Source organism: Protopterus annectens, chromosome 5.part0 (genome assembly GCF_019279795.1).
Source record: "Protopterus annectens isolate FY-2018-M chromosome 5.part0, PAN1.0, whole genome shotgun sequence".
Lineage (NCBI taxonomy): Eukaryota > Metazoa > Chordata > Ceratodontiformes > Protopteridae > Protopterus > Protopterus annectens.
The window spans coordinates 1510103102-1510130752 of NC_056735.1; the positions used below are offsets into that span (position 1 = coordinate 1510103102).

The window sequence follows — 27651 nt, forward strand, 5'->3', positions numbered from 1 at the left end:
TATATTTTCCTATTTTACTTGCGATCCCGTTTTCACTCCGCTGCCCTGCATTTAAACTTTGCGATAGTGCGAAAAAAAATTAAATGTTCTTTTTATATTTTGTACTTTTTTATGCCAGTGGCTATATATTTAGCCATTGGCATATATTAACAATATAATACATGTGTTTGGTCGGCTGTCATGGCTCCGATTTTATGTTTGCAAAAATGTAAACTGTTTTTTTTACGGTTTACATTTTTGCATGCTTACACTACACCTGCACCACTTCCTGGATCACTAAACACCTTAATTTGTATGCTACATGGCTGCAAATGGGGTAATTAGCATACAGGGGCCGGGAGCTGTGTGGGTGTAGCGTACGCAGGTAGTGCACGTGGAAACAGCTCATACCTGGATCGCTCACTGGCCATATTTGGTGTTGGAATGCCAACTCTACACCTGCACCTGGCGCAAGATTCATGAATCCTGGGGTCTCTATCTTTTAAAAATTTTCTTGGAATTTTATATCACATTGGAAACTTCAAACCTGTCACCTGCCTTGGAGATGGTAATGTTTTCTGATGTGTTGCTGTTAAGTGGATAATGTCTTTTACACTGGTATCCAGCAGAGTCTGAAGTTGTTTGAGACTTTATTGTAGATTTTCTAAAGTACTGCTGCTCTGTTGAAGTTCTTTTGAGACTTTACTGTAGGTTTTCTGAAGTAGTGTGTTCTGAATGAACACTGATGTTCAGTAGGATACACGTAGTCTGACTGCTAATAAGGTTGGTATGGGGTTTTGGGACCTACTTTAACTATCTCCCCCTTTATGTTGGCTCACCATTAACAGAATTGATATGACTGTAGACACTGGTATGAACTGGAAACAACTGGTAGAAATTGGAATGAGACTGACATGAATGTCTTTATCTGTTAATTACCCAGAACTGTGCTGAGCATGTGCCAGTCCCTCCTTTATGTGCCAAATCTTCTTGTACATTTCAGAATACAGTCTGCAAACACTGTAGTTCAGTTAAGAATGCTTTATTTTATACAGTGAAGGTGGATGTCAACAATACATAAATAATGTCTCCCATAATAGTGCTGATAAACTGAAATAGTTCTCTTAATTCATATTCTTGATATTCCTTTCCTCCTGAAAAGTATAATTAATATTCTGGAATGCTGGATATTTGACCTAATTTCTGCACTCATGCTCGAGTGTCTGTACTGTAAAGACTTTCTGCATATCAATCCAAATGAACTAACTTAACTGTGTCTGAAGTATTTCCTAATAATATCAAAACCCTGTAAGTTTCTAAGCGTCTCTTTAGTCTTGGTTTCCAAGCCTTGTAAGATCTTTTTGTCCTCAATGTACTGCACATTCTGCTATTTTCAGTATTCTTGACTGAAGGTTATTTCCACTGATTGAAAGTACATGCAGTGAAACTGTATGCACACTTTGAAAGCCTGCTTAAATGTGGCTGCATTTGTTTAATTATGCAAAGAGAAAACTGTATTTTTGTACATCTAAATGACAGCTGATCTGACAGAGTATGTGTGTTGGGGGGTAGCCGTTAGCTGCACTGCATGTGCCTAACAGCAGCAAGCTGAAATACATTAGTGTAGTTACTATTTACTTATTCATTCTTTTAATCACAGCCACAGTCAATAAGGTTGCAATAAATAGTCAGCATGTGTGTGCTTGTGTAGGGGGTGCAAGTGAGGAAGCTTGAAGTAGGTTGCACTCTGTCAGCAACAGATTGAAATACATTGCTGTTGTCATTATTTATTTGAAGGCAAACTCCTAAGATGTATAGTCAATAAAGTGTCTGTATTGATTTATATCCACTGCCTGCCACTCCTTTTTGGCTTTCTAAGTCAGCTGTCCTAGTCATTCACTTTCACCAGGGCAATGATTGGCTGAGAAGGGACATTATTCAGGCAGCCATCAGAACTGATTTAAGATTTCTTCTATTTTGCTCTAATTCTCCTCCTCATGTTCAGGTAAGCTATGCATGGGTGACTGTGCAATGGGTTGATCACACTTGCCAGTCCACTTACGTCTTTGAGGAGATATCAAGCAACCTTCCCCTGTGCCATAAAGTATTGCAAGCTGTCCTCACCAGCCTTCGTCAGGAAGGATTCTGTCCACCACCACCCCCCCCCAAGAATGGTGAGCTGTCTCCACCCCTTCATTCCCCTGTCTGTGCTCTGCCCAGCTCCTCCAGTGCCAGGGATATTAACCAAACCCTGGCTGCCTCAGCCATAGCCAGGACTCTGTTCCCCCTAGGCTGCAGAGATGGGTAAAGTAGCTATGATGGGATTAGAGGCAGTCTGCAGATGACATTGACCTCTGCTGTCATCCTATCACATTGAAACATGCTCTAATTTGGTTTGAATGGCAAGTGTGTAACTGAGTAAAACAAACCAAAATACATTCGTTTTTACTCAATCACAATCAGGTATGTGAAGTCTTACGAGACTTACACTCAGTAAAGTGGCTCTAATTGATAAGATACTCAGGCAGTTTGTAGACCATGACTGACACTTCTATCATTTTTTTACAGACATTGATCAGGCTTGGCAACATTTATGTATGAGTTAAATAAACTGAAATACATTACCGTGATCATTACTTTTTATTTACTCACATTCAGACATCAGAGATGTGCACCTTCAACAGACTGGTTATAAGCACCTCATATGTCTGAAATTAAATTGTATCTCAAAGTATCTAGAACATGTATTTTAAACAGGAAATGTCCTGATGGAAGATACTTGGTATATGAAGTAGTGTATGATAATTTATGTAAAATATTGTAACTATGCTCAAAACTGCCCCTATCATAATATAGCACCACTGAATTCCAAGCCAATTCCACTCATTGCTTTGCTCAGCCCCATCCATCCCCTTATCTGAAGTCACCCACTAAACTGCTCAAAAATAGACTTCCCTCTGGTTTCAGGAACAGATAATAACCCTTCTCATCATTGACCTCTTTTTTTTTCCTATTTTGTACATGGGGTTGGGTGTCATGTCAGCTATTGCCAACTCTCTTAATTCGGTGCCACTCTTTTACCTTCTTTGACAGTCATATCTGTTGTAGGCCTTCTCTCATGCAATCTAGCCATCTCTTGGCTAGATGTCCTTGTTTCTGCTCGTTTTCTTCCTGTCTCTCCAAAATTGTCTTTAGTCTTCTGCTTTCCTGCACATGTGCCTGAACCACTGTAATTTGTTCTCTTTTTTCTCTGCAACTGAAGTTACTTTAGCTTCTGCTCTATTGTCACTTCTTTGCCTCTCCCACACTATGCATTCTACCGCTCATCTCAGGCACTTTATTTCTATCATCAACTGTCTAGGTGTCAGTATCACATAGATGTACTGGTCACAGCAGCATTTTATGTAGCTTACTTTTTAGCTTTGTTGTCATTCTTCTATAACAAACACACTACTCTCTCTGACACTCTGTGTCATTTGTCTGCAGCCTCTCTGATTACATCTTTGATATCCTCCTTCTTCTCAACCACACATCCTAAATACATGAAGTTGTAAACCAGTTCCACTATTTTCTGCAAACCCTGCTAGACAGTAAATTAACTGATCGGTGAGCCAGCCATATATATCTCTCAACTGTCCCTGATTTTACCTCATATTTGTGCCCTTCCCCTTGAAAAAAAATGTGATTATCTGGTAAATCGTTGAGGGTTATAGTCAAGCAATAATGCCAAATAGTTTAATACTTGCTATTCTTCAGAAAAGAAATGTTGATGCAAAATGTATTGCTCCTTTATCATTTTAAGAGAATTCAAGTAGTAGGTTCGTAGCTATGTACTAGGCTAATTGCTCTTGTGGACCACTTTAAGCCTAACTTTACCATAGATGTAAGAGTTAAACCTTGTGTTTTGTTTGTGAGGTAACCACCCTAACCATTGTAGCAACTGCCGATCTAAAAATCACCCGTGTTTTTTACCTTCGGCCACCACTGATGTCTTTCGTGGTTCACTGTTGCAGTTATGACTGTAGGGTTCTTCCTGCCAGCTGCAGCCCTCGATCGGCCAGAATCCCAAAGTCTGGATTGGGCATCAGCTGAGGTCGCTTTTATCCTGACGTCAATGCGCCAGAAGTATAAAGACCTCAGCCGACGCCATTACCCCAGTCTTTCTTGCCGTGCGGTGCCCTGAGCAGTTCGCTGATGCCAGTCGGCCTACTCCTGTCTGTTTTTGGATTTACTTCCAGGATTTTTCATTTTATAAGATAAGTACCCTGTTGGGGAGGTCTTTTTCTTGCTCCATTCAGATGTCAGAAAAAGTTAATAATTGTATTTCTTGTGGGAAACAAATACCGCATAGGGATTTTCACTCTTATTGTATTCCCTGCCTGGGGCCTGACCACGACGTTGCTAATTGTGGGTTTTGTGCTAGATTTAATCAGCGTACTATTAGGTGTAGGTACAACTTTGCCTTCTACTATTTTGGTAAAAGGTTTAATTATAATATGTCTTTGGATTCTTTTCTGGCTTCTGGTGTGTAAGAGGCACAAAGATAAAGACAGGCCTCCGAGGTCCAAAGCAGAGGATATTACTCAGTTATTGCCAGTTGCTGGTTCGTCGGTCGTCAGTGAGGTGCCTTTGCAGCCCCTGTCGTCCACCTCTTTTGAACCAATTGCCTGTACCAACTCCGGTGTGGAGCTGATGGGGCCTTCAGAATTGCCAGGGAATGGACCTTCGGATACTACTCCCTCAGTTGGGTCCGGAGCCGGTAGGCAGGTACCGGCTTCTGAGGACGTTTTCAGGCCTTCACAGCTTCATGTAAATATGGATTCAATTTTGCATTCTAAGACAATGACTAAGGCTCCAGCTAAAAAGAAATGGCAAGCACAGACACCTTTTGATCAGGGTCCTAGGCCTCAAAGGCAGATGCTGAGGATGGTTGAAGATTTGTTATCTATGATCAGGGGTTCTCATCCCCCTCCTGACAAAAAGCCTAGATTACAGTCCGATTATGATTCTTCAGACCAAATTTCTGTTTCTTCTGCTTCTTCCCTTGAGCAGGATTGTTCCTTTCCTCCTTATGAGGATTCTGATGCTGAAGATTCCTTTCCTTCAGCCTCTCCTCCTGAGGATTATTCTTTTGGTGAAACTTTGCATGATATGAGGGAGCATTTTCACTGGGAAGGGCAGGAATTCTCTGAAACCAAGAAAGGATTAGGGATTTTCTTCTTCTCCCTCAGCATAAGCCTCTTGCTATTCCCCCTGTATTGGACATTGTAGATGATGTTTTTTCAGAAGCTTCCCTCTCTCCTGATTCTTTTCCCCCTGCTCCGGTCAAACCAGATAGGTATTATAGGGTTCCAGATTCTCACAAGTTTCTTTTTAAGAATCTTTCACCTGATCCAGAAACAATTTCTCAGGGTCCTAAGGGCGTTAAAAGCGGCCTCTGCTAAACATCCTATTCTCTCTGACCGAGAGTCCAGGGCTTTGGAAAGATGGGGTAAAAAAGTTTATACTTCTGCTACATTGTCTATTAGAGCTTTGAACTGTCAATTTCATATGCTAAAGTATCAGCAATACCTTTTGTCTGTATTTAAACAAAAGATGTCAGCTGTTTCTATTGGTGTGGATGATAAGGAGTTACAGGATTTATTGCATGCTATTGAACAAGTGGGTAAACATACCCTGCATTGTGGTTTTGATTCTTTGGAAGCTTCTTTTAGGGTTGCAACAACTGGCGCAGTTATTAGAAGACATGCTTGGTTAAAGGCATAAAGCTTGCTGGATCAGGTTAAAGGCAAACTTTTGGATGCCCCTTTGCAGCACGATGTTTTGTTTGGGACCAAAGCTGAAGAGGTATTAAAGAAAATGGAGGACAAAGCCAAATCTATGCAGATGGTTAAGGATTTTCTACAGGTGCAACCTCCTAGATTTAGCAGGCACTGGCCAGCTAAACCTTGGTCCTTTCCAAGCTCGGACAGGCCTCAGAGAAGCAGTTTCAGGCATTCCAGAGGTAGGGGACAGGCATAAACCCTTTTTAGGAATAGGCAGTGGACTGCCCCCTCTCCCAAAGGAGGTGAAGATAAGTCTCAACCCTACCGGAAACAGTCTTTATGACTCTCCCTTTCTGGTTCCAGGGGCTCCTCTCCTGGAAGCACCTTTGGGAGGAAAGATTTCTCTTTTTTATCAAAATTGGTGCCGCATAACCCGGGACAAATGGGTTCTGGACATAGTCTCAAGAGGTTACAGATTTCATTTCCACACCTTGCCAAAACCGAACGGTTGGCCAGATCTGCCAAATCATCAATGGGCAGAGGCACAACTGCAGGTTCAGTCCCTCTTAGCTATGAGGGCCATAGAATTGGTACCAAATTTAGAAATAGGGCAAGGTTTTTATTCAAGACTTTTCCTGGTTCCCAGGAAGGAAAATTCATGGAGACCAATTCTGGACCTTTCCGTACTAAACACCTTCCTAGATGTACCAAAATTCAAGATGCTCACTCTGCAGCAGCTGCTGCCTATGTTGGGCAAGAACGCTTGGATGGTGACTCTGGACTTAAAAGGAAGCTTACCTGCATATTCCTATAAGGCGAAAGTGCAGAAGGTATCTGAGATTCAAAGCGGGCTCAAAGCATTACCAGTTCTCTGTGCTGCCCTTTGGCTTATCTACTGTGCCCAGGGTCTTTACAAAGTGCCTGGCACCAGTAATGGCGTTTTGCAGACAGAAGGGGATTCAAATATACCCTTATCTGGACGACTGTCTTATTCAAGCGGATGACAAAGACACTCTACTTCAGCATCTAGCTTTTGTGCAGCATCTTCTACAGTACGTCGGATTCACAGAGAATCTAAAGAAATCAAATCTGGTGCCCACACAACAAATTACTTTCCTGGGTGCTCTTCTGAGTACTACAGCCCAGATGGCTTCCTTGACACCAGACAAAAAAAGCTCAACTGGCTTCTTCTTTCCAACACCTGGCTTCCATGAAACAGCTGACTGCAAGAAAGGTTCTGCAGGCTTTAAGTTACATGGCTTCCTGCATTCTCCTAATACCATATGCAAGACTGCATATGAGGAAACTACAGTGGTACCTCAAGAGTGTGTGGTCTCAGCATTACCACAGTTTGGAAACAGTGATCACGATTTTGCCTTGTCTACAGCAAGAGTTTCTTTGGTGGGCCGAAGCCTGTCTCCAGAACAAGGGGAGGCCTTTTTGTCCTCCACCAACCAACCAAGTTCTAACAACGGATGCTTCAGATTATGCCTGGGGAGCCCACATGCACGGGAGATGTCTTCAGGGTGTTTGGACAAAGGAGCAAATTCACCTGCACATAAATTTGAAGGAGATGCTCGCCGTTCAGAATGCTCTGATAGCCTTCAGGAACTTTCTTTTACCAGGGCAATTGTTGATAAAGACAAACAACACTACAGTGATGTGGTACATAAACAAGCAGGGGGCCTCTCACTCTTATCCCCTGTGCAGGTTAGCCATGGCTCTGTGGTACACTGCACTAACCTGCAGAGTCCACTTACAGGCACAATTCCTGCCAGGAAAAGACAACACTCTAACAGACACATTGAGCAGGACACTTTCGGATCCACACGAATGGATGTTCGGATATTCAGGATGATAGTACAGGCATGGGGATGTCCGGACATAGATCTTTTTGCATCCCCTCAGAATCATCAACTTCCAACATTCTGCACCAGGACCTACCACAAACTAGCATGGCAAGTGGATGCCCTCTCATTCAGTTGGAAACACCTCTCAGTATATGCTTTTCCTCCTTTTCCTCTTCTACCTCAGGTACTTCTGAAGATAAAACAGGACAGACCGCAAATTATTTTACTGGCTCCCAACTGGCCTCGACAATTCTGGTATTCCACTCTGATGAACCTAGTTCAGGAGCCTCCCTGGATTCTGCCTCAAATCCCTCATTTACTGTCTCAACAGGATGGCCGGATCCTGCACAGTCATGTCAAAACTCTGAATCTAGCTGCCTGGCGGATCCAGGGTCTGTAAACACCTCTACTCTTTCCAAACAGGTAATGGATGTAATCCTTGAAGCTAGACGGCCCAGCACTAGGAAATCTTATGCAGGTAAATGGAAAATATTTTGCTCCTGGAATCAAGTCCAAGGTGGTGATTCTACTGTTCCGAACATTCCTCTGATTTTAAAGTATCTGGCAAAGTTGTTACACATGGGCCTATCTTTTTCATCTATTAAGCTTCATGCTTCTGCTATTTCTGCACATTACAATATGGATCCTCCGATTTTTTCTCATCCATTACTTAAACAATTTCTTAGAGGGGCTAAGAATGTTCGGCCCGCTATAAGAGCACCTGTTCCCACTTGGGATCTTAACTATGTTTTGGAAAAATTAACCTTGGCTCCTTTTGAACCTGCAGCTTCCACGGACTTAAAATTTTTGTCTTGGAAAACTGCTTTTCTTTTAGCTATAACCTCTGCTAGAAGAATTTCGGAATTGCAAGCACTCATGGCTGTGGAACCCTTCATTATTTTTCATCAGGACAGGGTATCCCTAAGGACTAATCCCACCTTTATGCCTAAGGTGGTTTCGGCAGTGGCCTTGAATCAGACTATTCATTTGCCTACTTTTTATCCTAATCCTCAAAGTCAGGAAGAAAGTCTTTTGCACTCTTTGGACGTGCACAGGCAGCTTCGTTTTTACCTGGACAGGACCAAGATATTCAGGAAATCTGACCAATTGTTTGTCGCTTATGCTCCTACTGTTCTAGTGAAAGCAATCACTAAGCAAACTATTTCTAAGTGGATTGCCCACTGCATCAAGTTCTGTTACTCTTTTCATGGCAATCCAGTTCCTGTTAATATTAGGACTCATTCTACCCGGGCTACTGCTACTTCAGCAGCCTTTCTTCGTGGGGTTCCTACCATGGGTATTTTAGAGGCTGCTACTTGGAGTTCTGTGCATACTTTTTCTAAGCATTACAACCTCCCTCTCTATTCTAAATCTAGGGCCGGTTTTGCAAGGTTTTGTGGTCGCTCCTTCTGTTTCTCCTCCAGCCACCCTTTCTTAGCTTTGAAACTCAACCCTACAGTCATGACTGCAACAGTGAACCACGAAGGACATAGTACAGTTGTGTACACTTACCATAAATGTAGATGTTCGAGTGTGTTCACTGTTGCAGTCTGAGTTACCATCCCTCCTACCCCCTCTTTTGCTTTTTTTTTTGAGTATTGTCTGTTATGAGGTATTTTGGCTGCTGAGGTTTTGGGCACCTGACATCTGGGGCAAGAAAAACTGGGGTAATGGCGTTGGCTGAGGTCTTTATACTTCTGACGCATTGACGTCAGGATAAAAGCGACCTCAGCTGACGCCCAATCCAGACTTTGGGATTCTGGCCGATCGAGGGCTGCTGCTGGCAGGAAAAACCCTACAGTCATGACTGCAACAGTGAACACACTCGAACATCTATATTTATGGTAAGAGTACACAACTGTACTTTTCTGATATCTGTTCCTGACCTTCAGGTTGAGAGCCATCAGCCAAGTATCCATATTTAGTCTTACCAAATACCAGATAGTTTTCTATTGCTGAAAAAATATACATTTTACTTTTGAACATATGTAATCTAAAGTCTGGTCGCATGTCATTCATATGCTCGGTTAAATGAATATTCTAAACACGTTTTTATTGTTGTAGTGAAATAAATTACGTGCATATTTATAAAACATAAAGATATGCTTTTACATTTTAAATGCCAAGTCTGTAACGATATGAGTACATATACAACATTTTGGCCACATAACCATTTAGGTATAGCACGAACTTCCACAACCACAGACCGGAAGTTCTGGGCCTAGAGGCTTACGCGGAAATACTGCTGTGGGACAGCGTGTACGTCTGTTCTACTTTCATTACAGCCGTTATCAGTGCTTGCCTTTATATAGGGAGATCTTTCAGGTATATTCATGGTTACGTGATATAACATGTATCCAACTCCTCTTTTTCCTCACGTTGGCCGTGATATTTTTGCTGAAGTGTACGAACCTGCAGAAGATACATTTCTACTGATGGATGCCTTGGAACAAGATGCTGAGGAGCTGACACGATGCAAGTATGGCACTAATCTTGAATTATTCAGAGCACGGGACGGTAATGCATTTGCACATGTGTGTCTCTTACATTTTGTAGGCAGGAATTATATTGGAAGTGGTCGAAGCGAAACTAGCTTTCAGTTTATAGTGGTTACCTTGCAACGTTCAGGAGGTGGAACTGTCCAGTGTGCCACTAACTGGAGCTGGAGCACTGTACATTGGAAACGCCGTTCCAGACATCTAATAGTGAGTTTAGCAGCCATATTCTAGGATGTTTGTATACAAGAATGTCATCTGTTAAGTTTTACAGCCGGAGTCTAGGTATGAGTCAGTAGGATTTGCATCAATGGGAAATTTTGGGAATGTGTGTAGGAAGTTGGGCGACGTTTACGTAAGATACCCGATGGGATGATCAGTAGCAAGCCACGCCCCTGTATGTCTTGCAATCCCGCCCTTTTTGTGTTATGTATAGAATGGATTGGCCGCATGCAATATGATCACAGGTACAAGTGACGTCGTCGTGGTGTCCTAATTAATAAAGACAACCAATTAATGAATTTACAGAACTCCAACTTGTTACCGTATCACATAGGTCTTAACCTCTTAGACCAAGAAATCTGGACAAAGCCACAAATAATGGCAAAGGCGGAAAAATAGGGACACTTTAAATATTGCTCTTACAAACTTAGTTTTTGCGGTTTTGTATTAGAACATTATCCCACCAGATGCGCAGTAGTACTAGGAAGGACCGCCCAAAACCTCCCACCACTTTGCGCATTAACTGTTACTTTTGGAAGTGCTTTGAATAAACGTCGGAAACCATCGCATACGCAAAGCACTGTAATTACTTCGGTACAAACCCTTTTTTCTCTTATTTGCTGGTACCGGGATTGTGACACGACAGCAGTCCAATTTCTAGTGATGAAAAGGTTCAAGTATTCAAACGAACACATAAATATTACACTTTTAAGGGTGAGGGGTGCGAACACATAATATGCTACATGTATACAAACTATTACAGCATTAGACAGACTTGAAATTACAGCTCTGTAATGGTGCGGGTGGCAACCTTTCTGGGAGGTCTTTTTATTGCATTTATTTATTGTCCCACTGCCTATTGCTGCTTTATCTCCAGAAATATGTGCAAAGAAAGATGGGTGAGTGCAGGCCTGCTAAACCAATTGCTGCACAAAATTATAGTACAGAAAGGTGGGGGGGGTGCAGGGGGTTTGGCGTTTCTTTAAATAGTTCACTGTTGCAGTTACTTGAAAGTAGTGTATTTCCTCCACAGAATTGTGTTTTGTTTCAAGTGTTTTTTGACCCTACAAAGATTCTAACCAACTAATAGTTGAATTCTTTCCTGCGCCTGCTGATATTGGTGCCGATTTTTCATTTTGTCTGAGTGCCTCTTCCCCAGTCTGGCATACAGCCCCCTCAGCTCTTCACTGTGTTGACAATGAATATTCAGCATGTCACTTGGTAATCTGCATGGTTTGTCACTCAGCTGTGTTTTCCATGCAACTTTACACGGGCTTGCCATGTCAATCATGTATGCCACGCCCTTTCCTGTGTGAAAATCGCGGTGGGGTAATGTGCTAATACAAAGTCGGTTTTGCATTAGGATTAATTTTCTGAAGGGTATAAAGTCTGTCATCATTTTCAGAATTCAGCCCTCAATGATTTGCCAGAAAACTACAATTTTATGAGGAACGGACAAATTATAAAATCTGGGCATTCAGCGAAAATGTGGACATTTGAGAGCAAGGCGATTCGATGCAGTAATGACCTTTCTGCGGGAGTTAATTGGATGTTTGTCCCCCGGTAGTTTTGGCATTTGCCCGACTGTTAGCAAAGAGGTTGAGAGCTAAGCTGGACTCCCAGATGATCTTCTAATGTTGGGGAAAAATAGCATTTTACGTCTGAATATGTGCAGTATAATATCTGATCGCGTGCCTTTCGTCTGCTTAGTGAAAGGCCAACTTTTAGAGAAATCTGTTGGTGGTGGTAGGAAAGACAGTATGAGATTTGAGTACCTAATAAAAATGTGGCTGCACTCCCACAGTAAAGCTGAAAACTACTGACAAAACACAAACTTCCAAAATGCCAAACTGGAAGTGCTGTATCTATAGGGACCTGTCCCGCTTTGCGAGTCCTCTTTGGGCAGTTGTGTCCTGATAAAAAAGTGTAAAAATGGGAAATGTCCTGAAATTTTAGGACAAAATTATTTCCTATATTTTATATAATAGTTGCATAAAACAGTTATTCTGTATCTGAAACACCTAAATGTTATAAGAAACAGAATAAGCAACTAAAATGCTACAAGAATAACCTTTTATTTAGGCAAAAAAGTGAAGTTCTGTCCTTTGTACTGGTTGTGGGTATGTTTTGGCCTCCAAAATCTGTTGTTTGTACCAAAAATATCCCACTTTGGGCATTTAAAAAGGTGGCAACCCTATGTATCTAGAAGGTTTCTGCAGTACTATATAATATACTTATTAATTTTTGGGGCAACTGCAGCATTGTAATCCACAACATTTATGTTAAATTTGAAACCGTTATGTCTTTTTATCGTTGTTCATACATGTCAAACTAAAAGTGAAATTTACTTTATCTCTGGAAAAGTGAAATTTACTTTAGTATCTCTGGAATGGGATTGAGCAGGTGTGAGCATTATTATGCTGACTGATATATGGTAATAAGATGTCATTATATTCAAATGATCAGCGATTGACTGGTATTAATAGTGCATGTCAGTGGTTGGCAAGTAAGCTTTTTCACCCTTGATCACAGACCCCAAGATTCAGAAACAACAAGAGCAATATAGTAAGTGAAATTGCGCTATGAGCAGAAGTGCACAGGACAGGAACAATTCAGAGACGTACTTAATGTGATTTCTCCAGTCCGTAAAATACTGCAACTGTACTATAAAAATGCACATACAATAAGACAGAAATGAGCAACAATATCGTAATGAAAGTCATAGTAAGTACAAATGAAGTAAAAAAAAATATGACAGAGTAATTAAGAAATACATTAAAAATTGGGCAACAAGGCCTTACCCCCAGAGTAGCCATTCACAGAATAATCCTGACATATAGAGACAGAGTTCTCAAACTGATGTTAGGCGTAGCGGCAGGTTTATCACAAATGTATATGTTTAAGGCCGTCTTTACAACCTGTAGCCATACAGATGCACTTTGTCACCATCATGTTGCAAAGTAAACCAACTGTGCTTAACGTTTATCCCCTCCATAATGCAGAAATAGTGGACATACAGTTGCTGCTACATACACCTGTTCATGGAATGTGTGAATCACCCATTCCTATGAACACCAAGGTTTGTGTAACTTTGAGTACTAGCTTCAGGGATCTTCCAGGATCCAGTGGGTGTCACGGTGGGTTTATCCCAGGCATCTGCCACAAGGATACTAGACCAGTTTCTCAATGTTATGTTGTGTGTGTGTGTATATATATATATATATATATATATATATATATATATATATATATATATATATATATGTATGTATAGGAGCACATGTGGTTCCATGCACTACAGAGCAGAGAAACAACATCATCCAGGTATTGACTCCACGTACATTGTCATCAAGGCACAAAGTGGAAAACGGAGACAACTGTAAGGTGCATCACATTGGTAGGTCACAGCCTAATGCAGATAAGCCATGACTATGTCACTGACCCCCCCCCCCCAATTATGACCGACAAATTGGTTGTTGCATGTATATGTCAGTGCAGCCTTCACCCCCCAAATACAACACACAGCTACATGTTGCAGATGTATTTTTACGCATTCGTTTAAATAACATAGGTTTTATAAACTAGCATTCCCTGCCCAGTGAGTGCCATAGGTGACCATTGGAAAAGACAAGCCCGCCATCAATGCAGAACATTACATTAAACAATATTTTGCTCTGTATAGTAATGTCTAATCACAGTCTTTAGAGACACATCTTAAAGTGGCTGCCCCCATCAACAACTTAGAATACTACTTGAAAAAAAAAATCCACCCCACAAACATCTAACAAGCCAGAGTGACACACTGCCTGTCCTCTTGAGACCCCTACATTTCTGCTCCACATAACACAGTAAATAATAACAGCAATACAAAACACAGAACAATAAAGAAAAGCCCTCATTATAGCATCCACAGTCCACGGCCTAACCATAGTGCCTATGTGCCACTCTTTCTACAAAACATACCCCTTGCTCTTACTCTTAAAGTACAGTGGCAGCACACTTCATAGGATAATAACATTTTTTTCCTGTCTACATCTCTCCTAATCATCATTTGGTTGTTCTATACCCAGTCCCAAAACCCAGTGTAGCTCAGCAAACAACCAGAGATTTGCAGTTGATGTACCAGTTATATATATTGTCCTCTTGAGACCCCTACAACCCCTACTGTAAGTATTTATAATGTGTTGATTGTACTGCATATTTGTAATGTTATGTTTGCCTATTTGTACTACTAATACTCCTACTTGCATTGTGTTACTGACTTATTTTGTACTGTTTTACCCGGATTGTGACTAAAAAGGGTCACTAGGCCAGCTCACTCACCTGGTAATCAAATTGTAAGTAAATAAACAAATGATTACAACATCTCAAGCTTAATTTCTGAGATCATAAATTTTCATGCTGTACTCCTAAAGCATAATTTTCTAATAAAACATTGTGGTAACCAGTATCGCCTATGCAACATTACTGTGTTTATTTCATAAAGCTGTGCTAGTACTGCCTTATTACTAATGTAGCAGTAGTACAAATTTATGAATGAGACTTGTAGTAATGAATGAAGTGGGACTTGAACATCAGAGAATAATCACTGACTTTTGAGTGGTTGGCAGGAGCCATGTTGAAGGCTGGGCAAGGCAGTCTCATTCCCTTTCTGCTGCTCCATCTGGTGATGGCATCCAGTTTTATTATCATTTTCTCCATGCACTAGGTTTCCAGCTCTGCCCTCTCCAGTATTGTTTTTTATTCCCATCAGTCCCAGTCCCAGTGGTGGTAGCTCTGTCCCCAGTGGTGTCATTTCATATGTCTGGGCCATCACAGATGTCCTGTACTAATATGTTGATCTAAATACCATATGGCATGATGTCCATGCACCTGCATTTGTTGATATCTTTGTAATCACTTCTGCTGATGCTGTCAGAATCAGTGGCGCTGTCAGCAAAAAATTCACATTTTGGGTTCTCTGTGGTGATGTTAACTCTGACCATTTCAGCATTACTGTCACTCCTGACCTGCTCCGGTCTGAGTGTCTCTGTGAAGAAGCAGTTTTCAGTGCCAGCTTTTGTGTTTACCCAAGATATATGCTTGCAGTGGTTGTCACTGATTACGCACCTTCTGTGCCAGAGTAACCATTTCTGAATGTCCCCCCGAGTCCCCTTTAGAAGATATTCATGCAGAGGAGACTGCTTCCTTCCCCATATCTCTCTCCCAGATTATCCAGAGTTTGGAGATTATCTGGAATTGATGTGACAAAAGGGAGACTGGCCCATTGACTCCAAATTATTCTGCTTGCAGAGGAGGCTGCAGGGGGTCCACAGAACAACTCTAGGTGTTGCCTGTTTTGGTAAACATCTTAAGAGATGTTACCAGAGCTGCTTGGGGAAATTATGTCATGGTGGTACCACACTCTAAAAAAAAAAAAATACAGCATGCCTCATCTTTCCCAAATATAGTAAGAATTTTTGGTCTGAGACTCCAGGGCCTGACATCCTTATCTTGACTGCACCCATTAAAAAGGTTCAGCCTTCCCAGAACACAGCTCTTCACTCCCCCACAAAAAGAACCTAGTGCAATGTACTGACAGGCTACTGAATATGGGTTGTCAGATGAGCCCATTAAAAACAAGTCACTATTAGTGGACACTGCTGCAGACACCAGTGTGACCTTATTGGATTCTCCCTTTCAAGTATAAAAATATGTCAATGGAGGACTCTGCCACAGTTCTGGGAGATTTAATTTACCTCAACGCAGCTTTTCTAGTAAGCAGATGATTCAGTACCAGGTGTGGTTTAGGCAGGGCGTATGACCTAAAGGCCAATAGCAGGAATCCAAGACAAAACCCAACTATCAAAGCAGCTTTCATTGAGGTTGCAGGTCCAAAGGCAAAGGTTTTCAGCAAACCTTTAGAAGGCCATGATCCAGCCACAAGCAAATGACAACAGACATGAGGCTGACTATGTCTTCAAGTTTTTCTGCTTGGAATGGACAGATGAACAAGAACAATCATTTTGCAAAGGGTACAAAATCACTTTCCAAGCCAAACAAATTTTGCTTGATGTCCCCCTCCATTAAAAAATCTCCACAATTAGGGTAGTATCTAACCTCTGGAAGAAACCTTCCAAGAAGTCCTAGCAGACTAGACAGAGTAGGATTCAAGGTTAATTTTTGATGCCCAGAAAATAATTGGGTCTCAGTGTAATTTTAGAGATGAACGGCTCAAGTACATCCATCCCAAATATAAACCTTTTGTATGGTGGTGGTGCATTTTCTTTTCCCCTATCTATCAGAAAAAGACTGGATATGCTATTTAGACTTCCATGATTCCTACTTATGAATAGCTCCAAGATTCCTACTTATCAATAGCTCCAAAAAAAGTCAAGGAGTTAGTTATACTTCTTTGTAGGATCTAATTATTACAAATTCCTCAACCACCAGGGTGTTCAAGTGCATGCTCCTGTTAGCAGCTCCCCAATGGCTGGAAGCCACTGATATCTTTCATACCTGAAAGATTGGCTCCTTGTTGCTGCAGTAATTCACACTTTGCCTTAGTAAGGCAGTCCTAACCATAGCCTTCTAGTCTCTAGGGATTACACTGACCTTTATGAAGTATTTGTTTACTCCATTTCACCTGCTTGCAATTATCACCTGCATTATGGACACCATTCAGGCCAGGTAGATCTACCAATGTATTGTATACCAAATCTGCAAACTATAATTTTCAATACTGCAACTTCCAGTAGGTTTTCTACCATGACCAAAAACCCTAGAACTAATGGTTGCAGCCATTCTGGTGATTCCCCATGCATTTTCTACATGAGTGTGCAATGGACAGTCCGGTGAAATGGTTTTGAATTTAGGCCTTATTTCCCACCAAATCAGACTATCCAAGTCCTGCACACATCGCCTTCAGTAGTGGATGGACAGTACCATTCCTTTCATGGCGAATCCATTAGAGTTTACCCACATCAGCAGCCATAATCTTCACAGATGTGTCTGGACTACAGTGGGAAGGTGGCTTTACAACAGGAAGACGTTTCTTGGTGTTTGGATGACTTCCAAATTGAAATTTCACATTGGTGTCCTATAGATGGGAGCAGTTACATTGTTAGCTTTTCAGGACTCCCTTCCACAGAGCATAATTGCCATTCACCCAAACACCATGCCAGTGGTTTGGTGTATCAGAAAACAATTGGAGCATGCTGAGAATCCATGAATTTACAGGAGTGGGCCTGTTTGCTTAATGAGATGACCAGTTAGATTCCAGGAGAGAAGCCAGTTCCCTAAAAGATAATGTCTTGCTGACCCCATGAGTATTCCCTCAGTCCTTCTTTGACTCATAAGTGTATATGTTTGTTGAGAGAACCCAGTGTCAGTGGAGGTCCAGGGAGGAAAGCTTCACGTGACAATATAAGTATGAGTATGCAAGCTCACCTAACAATAAACATAGAGTATACAGTGTACAGGCTCGCACAGCAATCAAGATAGGCTCTGATGTAACAGTATACAGGATACATATGTGAAGCAATATACCAGTCAAGTGTATATATGTAAGATTTGCAATTATACACATGATGGTCAGAACAGTAGTGAAAGTACAAATAAACAAGGTGCCTAAATGAGAAATACCAATTATGTCTTTGCATACAAAACTTTCAGTATTACAGACATAAAACTAATGTCTTTCGGCTTTTCCCAGTTAGGGGTCGCCACAGCGGAACTCCGGTCCGCTAATGATTGGCAGTGGATTTTCTTTATGGTGCCGAGTTGCCAGCCTGACGTCCAACCTTCAAAGAAGGCACATAATTCACACATGCACCTACCTGCATGTCTTTAAATGTCACTCGACCGTGGGGAGGACGTGCAGACTCCACACAGAAGGTGCTTCAGCTGAGAATTTTAACAGGAGAACCTCTTGCTGTGAGGCGATAAACGATAACTGCTGCACCACCGTGGCTCTTATTACACACATACTGTACAAAAATAGCTGTTTTCTTGAGGTTCTTTCTATGTTACATGTAATCACTTGTAAGAGATTTGAAGCTGAGCTCAACGTGGATCATCTTGGATGTTGTTTTAGAAACTGTCTTAGAAATTGTTTTGTAAGTGGTGCAACCCTCATTTTGACGTGTTTGCATTCCTGCCAATGCCAAATGCAGCGGTTACTTTTCCACCACCCCCATTCTAGGCTCATGCCAGGGATGGCCTGGACCAAAAATGTCAGCTTTCCCCATCTCATTTTATCAGTGGTAATGAGCAATTTTTGAGCCTCAAGTCCCTAATGTACAAATGCTTATAACTGTTTTCTATAGGAAATCACTGCCACTTGATTTTAAGAGAGCGCAAACAGTGATTCCTTTGCTTTGGAAGCTTTCCCCTTCACTTATGTTTGTGTGACCAATTGAGTTGGTGTATATAATTGAGTTGGTATACATAAGTTGGGAGATGGGGGGGGGGGGCAAGGGTGCAGAGGAGATTGCCCCAGTGCAAAAAAAAAAAAAAAAACATACATGTTAATTTTTCGTCATGTTTTTTGGCCATTAGTTTTCTAAGATCTGGTTCTTTACTGATTTGTAACCCTCCATTCATAGTGGAACCCTGATTAATTAATTCAGTCTGACTTCATTTGAGGAGTAAATATCACAGGAGTGTAGAGAATACTGCAGTTGCCCATAATCACATTTTGCTACAGTATGCAAAGCCCTCAGGGAAAACCATACATCAGTATGAGTATGTGGTTGGGGACTGGTATAACGGTTAAGGTGGTTACTTCACAGATACGAAGTACAGGGTTTGATTCTCACCTTTCAGGGGAGTTGGCTAGCCTTAAAAAGGCCCAGAAGAACAGCTAACCTAGTATTTACCTATGAATCTAAATATGCTATTCACCGGTCTTCATGGTTTACTTATTTTGTAGGATTCATTTATTTTAAATTTTGTTTAATAAATTCTGTATCCACTTTTTTTTTGCGCTGCTTGATGGCAGACATCGTTTCCTGTCTTTAAGCTAACACACATTGAGCATCATGAAGTCCAGTTTGTTTTCATAACCTTTTTGTTGTTGTTTGATGTTTGTAATAGTGGCTGCTGGTAATTTTGACTTTAATGTGGGGTTTGTGCCTTTTTCTGTGCTATAGCAATGCTGAAAATGGCTTTTTTTCTGAACATGCTAATAAAGATGTTGCTTAAAATATGTAAGACCTTTGAAATGACAAACTGTTTTCATGATTAATTTAGCTGTTTAGTTTTAGTGTGTCTTCCAGGTCGATATCTCTATGGTTTATACATGCAAAAATTGCCTTTTTAGCCTGAAATTTTCCTATCTCATAAGTTGCAGGGATGAAGGATGGTTCCCACCTCTATAATGTAACTGAAGTTATGCTGGTTGAATAAAACTTTGCACGTGCAGTGTTAATCTGTATGACAATGCATGTTATATTTGCGTTATTTTATGTTAAATCTATTTGCTAATGTCATTTCAGTGCTACTGTGTGCCTTGAAGTTGGATGTGGATCCGGTGTTGTGTCAGCATTCCTTGCTTCAGTACTTGGACCACATGTCCTGTACTTGTGAGTAGTGCTTAATGTACTTCTTTTTTTTTCAGAAAATAAATTAACACCTGTCATGCTTTAAAGCTCAGTAGAGAATTTTGTTAGGAAAAAACATCTGAGTTGTTTGTTTAATTATCTGTTTATTTGTTTACTGGATAGTCCTACTAGGTAACATTTTCATTGCTTTACCAGAGATGACTGTAGGGAATGGTTATTCTTCAGCAAATGTATGGTGTATAGCTTATGCCTGACTCTGACTAATGGTGTAAAAAAACAATGGGTACAGTGAATGGCAATCAGTACATGTATCCAGTGCATCCTCTGGGATTAAAGAATCTACTTGTTGATTTTTTTTTTTATCCCTGTAGATATTATAGGACCCTGTAACTGCTCATGAAGTACTTCAAAAGCACTGTAGGGGCTCCCTTTTTTAAAGGACCACATGACATCCTTCCTTCCCTTCATGTACTGTAGAGGTACCTTTTTCCAGTTAGTGTACAGTTCAGAAGAATACCTTCAAGCTGATGTAAGGATTTTTTTAATGTTTTTTTTTCTGCATGCCAGCGTGTGGCTGCTGTAAGTGTTTTCCCCTTTTTATAACCTCCTTCTCTAGCCATATCTGTCTTTTTTTGTGTTTCCATCACCTTCACTTAGATCGCTTTGAATAATTTGGGGATGGCTACACAGTAGGAGTAGGTGACATTTTACATTACATCTTGGTGGCATAGTATATTCTTGTAGTCTGTACACTTTTGTGGATGATATGCTTCTCTCAATATGCACCCATCCCAAACAAAGCCATAACACCACCTACTGCTTGCCCATTATAAGCAAAACACCAGTGCTGATTGTTTGAATTCCTCCCCCAATAACTCTGTGACCCCTCCCCAGCTTGTAAGTTATATGAATAGCACCTCTTCCCAGTGCTGTGCATTACTTGAACTGTACTTATCTGGAAGCTCACTACCCAGTGCAGTACCATCCCTGTTTCCTGTCACATCTTCAGATCAAAACGGAAACCTTCTCAAATTGGAGTCCTATCCCTAATATGGTGTAATGGAAAATGTCACCTACTGCTATTGTGTAGCCATCCCCAAAATCCTAGCACTGTGATGAATTGCTCGTTTGTCCAGCTGTGGAGTTGGCCACTCAAACAATATTTGCAAATAACCCAAATAGTGTACTAAAGAACAGCGTCAAAGACAGTGGGTTACATTTTTAAACCGGACACTATAAACATACATGATTTTTTTGTTATAGGTGCTTGACATTAGTGGGCTACTTTATTTAATATGTATCATCATCTCCAAATAGTGGGAGGAAGATGAGCAGTAATGTACAGTCATAAACCCCAAGTGTTTTTGTTTCATGTCTAATGGTTAACTGTATTGAAAAGTTAACCGATTTCATTGCTTTGTCAGTTGAAATATGTTTTAGCATTGTAGCCCCTACGGATCTGTTAGGGAATCTCTAGTGTGGGATTTAAGAATGGCAATATATGCATTTGTCTTTCAGCAGGAAACCCATTGTTGCGCTGTGTGTTGTTTTGGCAGGTTCGTTATTTGGTTAGAAGCAATGAGCCACTGCAGTGGACTCTGTCACTTTTTTTTTATAAGCATTGTGCTGTTAAGTTACATAGAAATTGGCTTACTTGAAGTAAACCACAAGTGATACCCAACATTAAAATGTAAGTAAATAAATAATTTCCTCCTAAAATAAGGAAGGCTGTCCATTATTACTGTCTTCCTCATCCCCTTATCAGTGGCATTAGGGTGCTATAATTCATGGTGTTTGGGTTCCAGTCATAACAGTCCACCCATGCTTCATGTCCCTGTAATGAAGCAAATGTGTTTATTTATATTTTTCCCCCTTCACTGAAGACCTTCCATAATCATGACCCTAGCCTGTACCCATGTTTCTGGGTTCGTTGCATAGGCCAATTTCTCCATCCAACCATCTAGAATTTTTTTTAAATACATTTAGTGAACTAGTTTTCCTAATCTCTAGAAGTAGCTTGTTCCAGTACTTAATCATGAATTGGGTAATAAACCTGTGGTATGACAGTTATCCAATGAATATGTAAAATCTGTGCCTCTGGACTTGTATCCGTTATGTAGAATTTCATTATTCAATAACATCTTAAATTCCTCATTATATATAGCTTTATAGATTAGTCATAACTTCCCATGCAGGTTCATGTAACTTATTAAAATACATCAGACAATTGTAGCTGTATTCAGAAGTTGAAAATATTTTCTTTTTGAAAATTTTGTTTGTACACTCTGTAATAGGAGTAAGTTGCTCGTGGAATAACTGCAAAAAGTGAATCATATTCAAAGGTAGATCGCACATAGCAGAATTTTAATTAATAGGATGGATCTGTGGGATGAAAACCTTTTTTAATGTTAATTCTAATATTTTTATAACCTTGCTTTTCAGTGTGATAGGCATTTACTTTAAACCATCGGTGATCTGAACACCAAGGTCTTTATCATCTAATAAATGAGAGAGTTCAAAACCACCCATGTTAATACTTACTGATGCATGGTTTTTAACCAAAACAGTATTTTTAAACCAACAAAACAATTAATTGAGATAACTAATAAAATTTGCTTCCTCTTTAAAACTTGACAACGGAACTTCTATTTTAATATCATCAGATTTTGACATCCAGGATAATTTGCAAAATGGTAGAAGTTAAAAAAAAAAAAAAAAAAAAAGTACTAAACCATATGCCTCCCAGAACTGAACCTTGTACACATGAAGTAATATTAGCCCAGTCCGAGTAGTGATTTAATATTTTTGCTCTTTGTTTCCTCTTATAAAGCTATGCTGGTTACCCAACTGAGAATACATCTGTCAATACAAGGCTACCTACTGAACTGTTGGCACTCGAAATGCCAAGTGCTAAAAGCCGAAAAAAAAAGACCAAAAACACAGAAGAGCAAATTCTGAAAATCACTCCACTACTCTCCTCTCCTGAAATGTCATTTTGGTGGTGGGGGGGGGGGCACACCCCCTAAAACCTATATATACCAACTCTGAGTTCACCATACCTTGGTAAAAAGGGACTATGCCAATAAATGGCATTTTGAACTTAGTATATGCAAATGCAATGTTTTGGCCATTCACTTTCCGCATTTCAGGACATTCCAAATGGTGACCTCAATACCATGATTCTTTAAGGAGTCAATAGTTAAATGCTATTAAAGGTTTTTCAAGGTCTAAATAAAGGAGACACACTTAGACCCTGATCAAAAGCAATACTCACTTTTTATAAATGTCAACCAAGCTAGTAAATATAGATCTCTTTCTAACAAACTTATGTTGAGTAAATTACATAGTGAGCTAATGTTACCATTAAATTCCAATAAAGAAAGAATACAACTTTCAAAAGTTTTGTTTAGTAGAGATAGTAAGCTAATTTGCCTTATGTTTTTGATTGAGTCAAAAGCACCAAAGAAGTTTAACAGTCTGTTAAATGTAGATGTTAAGCAGAGTAGACTAAGGTTCTTAATTTTAACCGAACCACACCACTCAATGTTGTCTGGACCAGGGTTACTGTCCTTTTAATTTAACTAAAGATTTTATAATATTTTCACTAGTAGTTGATGGAACCTTTTGCCATTGTGTCAAATTCACAAGGCTGACATTCTTCATAGGTTCATAGATTAGTACTAAGCTAACTGCTTTTGTGAGCCATTTTAAGCATAGCCAGATTATCCATTGTATAAACCCTGCACCTTGGGTTTATAAGGCAAACAACTTAACCATTAGGCCATCTTCCCAACCTGTCAGATGTTAGTGTATACTTAATAATCATTGAATATCTGAGATGACAATGAAATATTATGCAGTAATCTAGTGTTGTAATAAATTGGTCCTCATATTTGTGTTTTTGTTTACATAAGAAATATCTTGTTACTGTGTAAACATAGTTGGGCTTTGCCTTGTTTCCTTTCTTTTATTCTTTTTTGCATGCCATGTTGTCTGTCTTAGCTGATGGTGTATTAAACTGCTTTGTCATGTGTGTTTTTCCATCATTGTAGATTTAACTTGTCCCTTTTTATATTTACAATTTTGTTACAGTTCTGACAGTGTAAAACAATAGGTTTCTAAGGATGCCCTGGAATGGGTTACATCAGAAATACTAGTTATTGCCTTGATATTAAATTTAGTTTCTAAAGCAATAAGAAATTTGATATCTTTGCACAGTCGTACTTTATCTTATAATGTTAAGTATTCAAATAGAACAAAAACAAAAAAAAGCAAAAGCCCACGTGATCTGAATTACCCAGTGGATTTAATATAATTATATTGACGGTCTTGTCAGTAACATTTGTCAAAAGTAAATCCAAAATATTTTCTCTCTGTGGAAAATTAATCAAGTATAGTTTCTCAAACTAAACTCGCAGAGAAATTCTTCCTCAACAAATGATACAGAAGTACCACTTATCCAGTTAATGTTTAGAAAATTGAAAGCTCCTAATACTATCACGTTGTTTGTGTCCAATAAATTGGCAATGCTGTCAGTATAATCAACTTGAGCAAGGGCAAAGAGTTTAGGACTTTTGTAGGAACACATTTGATTTAATCCAGGAAGGGCCAGTCTTAGCCAATCTGGTGCCCCAGACGACGGGCTTCATAAGTTTGTAAGGAAAATAACAATCGCACTATCCAGTGAAAGTAATGACCACACTATCCAGTCCCCAACACAAGCTACAGTGATATTCTGTGCACACCTTGAATAAGCGAGGTACACTGCAGAGGCCACTATGTCCAAGTGACGACTCCAGGTGCATCTGCAGTTAAGTCCTACTGACGCCTCTAGGTGTCAAATATTGCTTGTTCATATTTGCATCAATAATTCTAAAGCCATGCTATGTACAAGGATTTAAACATTTTCATCTTAAATCTTACACAGCAACAAACTCAACTGTATTAATATTTGACTTCTGTCTAGTGCAGGTTAATAGATATAAACTGTTGGGTTTTTTATATTAATTTATATATATATATATCATTTTCACATTTTTCTAAATATCTCAACAACCAGGTAACAGACAGAACTCCTCCGCCTCAAATGAAACTCTTAGCTAGATGAATAAAATCCTGCTGGCAGTATCCCCAGGATTCTGCAAGCTCTGCACGGTGTGCAGGAATAGTGCAAGAGCTGCTGCAGGCAATATGGCCGACGTGCGATCCAGGAATGAGCTCCTGGGACGGGCAGCAGCACTTCTGCACTATTCCTGCATGGACACAGTCCCTCTATGCTAATTACCTCATTTGCTGGTGAATTAGTGATCCAGGAAGCAGGCAGGCGTCCGTGCAGGAATAATGTAGAGTGCAGAAATGTATTCAGTCAGTAGCTGAATAGATTTCTGCAAACTACAAAACGGAGGCATGACCGCTCGTAAAAAAACCTGTATTATAAGGGTTAGGCATGCCAATGGCCAAATGTATGGCCATAGGCATGAAAGCTAGTTTCAAAATTATAAAAAATATTTGGCTGATTTCAGCCATTTAAGCGTAGGGCAGCGGTGCACAAATGGTATCTGCCCAGAAATAAGAAAAAAAGCTGGAAATAAGCTTTTAAACCAAAATCAGCATTTTTCCATAATAGTCAATGGTATGCATAACACAACAAGACCATGGAATAGTGGTTGCTAAGGGGGAAGGCTGTGTCGGTTTTGTAACCATGCGTTAGCAGTCACATTTTATGGAAATGAGGGGATTGATAATGAATCGCAGATTTCCCCTCAGTGCTCACTTCCACCCAACCGTGTAGGTGCAATAACCCCATGGTCTAAGCCTAAGAGCAAGATGACCTCATGAGGGGTAATGTCATGACTGCTGTAAGCTTATTGGAGCATAGTGGCCCGTGTTTGCCCTTAGCTAAGCACAGCTAAGGAAGGGGGTGTGTCTGAAGCTGCCTAGCAGTATTTACATTGCCTAAATGGGTGTGCGCGCCGCGTTTTAAACTAACAACAAAAAAAAACAGGAGATAACAACAGCTTCGTTCACATCTGAGCACTGGGTTTGTGTGGCGCGCCTCTGGGCTTAAACAGGAAGGCAATGGGAAGAGAAAACAGCAGTAGGAAGGTAATCAAGGAGAACTAGCATAGCTGGCAGGTGAAATGTATCGGAATCAGCCAATTACATAGGCAGCAGCCCAGCACAGCACACTACTATAAACTATGCAAACACATTTCACTTTGGTTTTTCCCACAAACTCTACACCACTGGTGTACACAAACAGGAAAATTTTACCTAACAAAACCAACAAAATTATAGGGGCTGCTGTCGCTCTCATAAATCCATATTTGGAAGAGGCTGAGGGTGGTGAGGATGAGAATGCTGACTACAAAGCCACAATAAGGGAGAAGAGTATACAGACCCAGGGTAACCTACCAGAGGCTACATGAGCTGGAGATAGTGGAGTGCTATAGGGTGGACAGGGTCCTCCTACAGCAAATTGTTGAGCTGTGCCGGCCACGCCTCACACACAGAACCAACAGAGGGGAACCCATCCCAGTGGATATCATGGTATGTGTAGGCTTAAGAATACTAGCCACAAGTACCTTCCAAAGGCCAGCTGGGGATATCCTGGAGATCTCACAGGCATCCGCATCCAGGGTACTCCAGTTCCTGGATGTCATGTCAGCACGTGCCGGTGAGCACATATATTTCCACAACACCCATGAGGTGTTGACCAGCAATATGCGTCTCTTCCACCAAATAGCAGAATACCCTGAGGTAGTGGGTGCTATAGACTGCATGCACATACACATCAAAGCACCACCTAGCAAGCGGAGTAGGGCCTACATAAACCTCAAGGGCTCCCCCTCCATCAACTGCCAGGTTGTGAGGGCATTATAATGAATGTGTGTCCTGGCAGCCCTGGAAGCTATCACGACTCCCACATCTGGCATATGACACCCATCAGAAATGCACACACACCTGAACAAGAACTCCATAATGAGGCACACGCACAAACCAGAATCATAATAGAGCTTGTGTTTGGGATGCTCAAGTCATGGATATATCTGGTGGAGCCTTGCAGTACTCTCCAGCTACATGTACCCAAATTTTCATTGTATGTGCCATGCTACACAATATGATCCTGCGGAAACCGCTGCAGCAGGAACAGCACAGGGCAGGGCCACACAGCCCCCCCACAATTGTCAAGGCCAGCACAGGCACAGACTGACTTGGAGGAGGAACAACCTGAGCCTGCCCCTGTAGGCAGAAGGAGGTGTGCCCAGTATGCCCAGGTTTTGGCAAAGAGGCAAAGCATAGCACATACACTGACACGGTAGGAACCCAGGGAATGACACCTCTCTCTGTCTCGCACATACAGTAAAAGGGATGCCAATCATGACACTACCTGTACTTAACCATGTATAGGGAGTATACTATGTGTATCCGACATAGTCAGCCCTCCAGCACCATCCTCAATACTGGCACAACCACAAGGTAAGTCACTCTCCCTATCTATTGCTGAATGGAGTAGTATGTTCTGTTACTTGTATCTTTGGTACTGATGTGAGCATGCAAGGGAATCAGATGGCTGAACAGGATGGCCGCAGATAGTAGACACCTATATGGGCAGCATGAAATCCACAACAAATACTGGTGTCAACATAGTAGGCAGTAATAGACACAGTGACATATCCCACCACAGGACATGTGGTGGGCCAAATGTGTATCCATAGGACACACACATGCATGTCAAGTGAGGCTCACATACCCAACAACAGTCTCAGCCAGCAGGACAGGTGTAGATGACCACAAA

General features: G+C 40.8%; 1 protein-coding gene across 1 annotated transcript in view; it reads left to right on the forward strand.

Moving 5' to 3' along the window:
- Positions 1-9648: 9648 nt before the first annotated feature.
- N6AMT1 (N-6 adenine-specific DNA methyltransferase 1) overlaps positions 9649-27651 on the forward strand; it is a 208347-nt gene continuing 190344 nt past the window's right edge. Inside the window, exons 1-2 of the mRNA XM_044071324.1 lie at positions 9649-10073; positions 19788-19874. Of these exons, the coding sequence (XP_043927259.1) occupies positions 9946-10073; positions 19788-19874 (215 nt within the window). The 5' untranslated portion in view covers positions 9649-9945. The remainder of the gene's footprint in view (positions 10074-19787; positions 19875-27651) is intronic.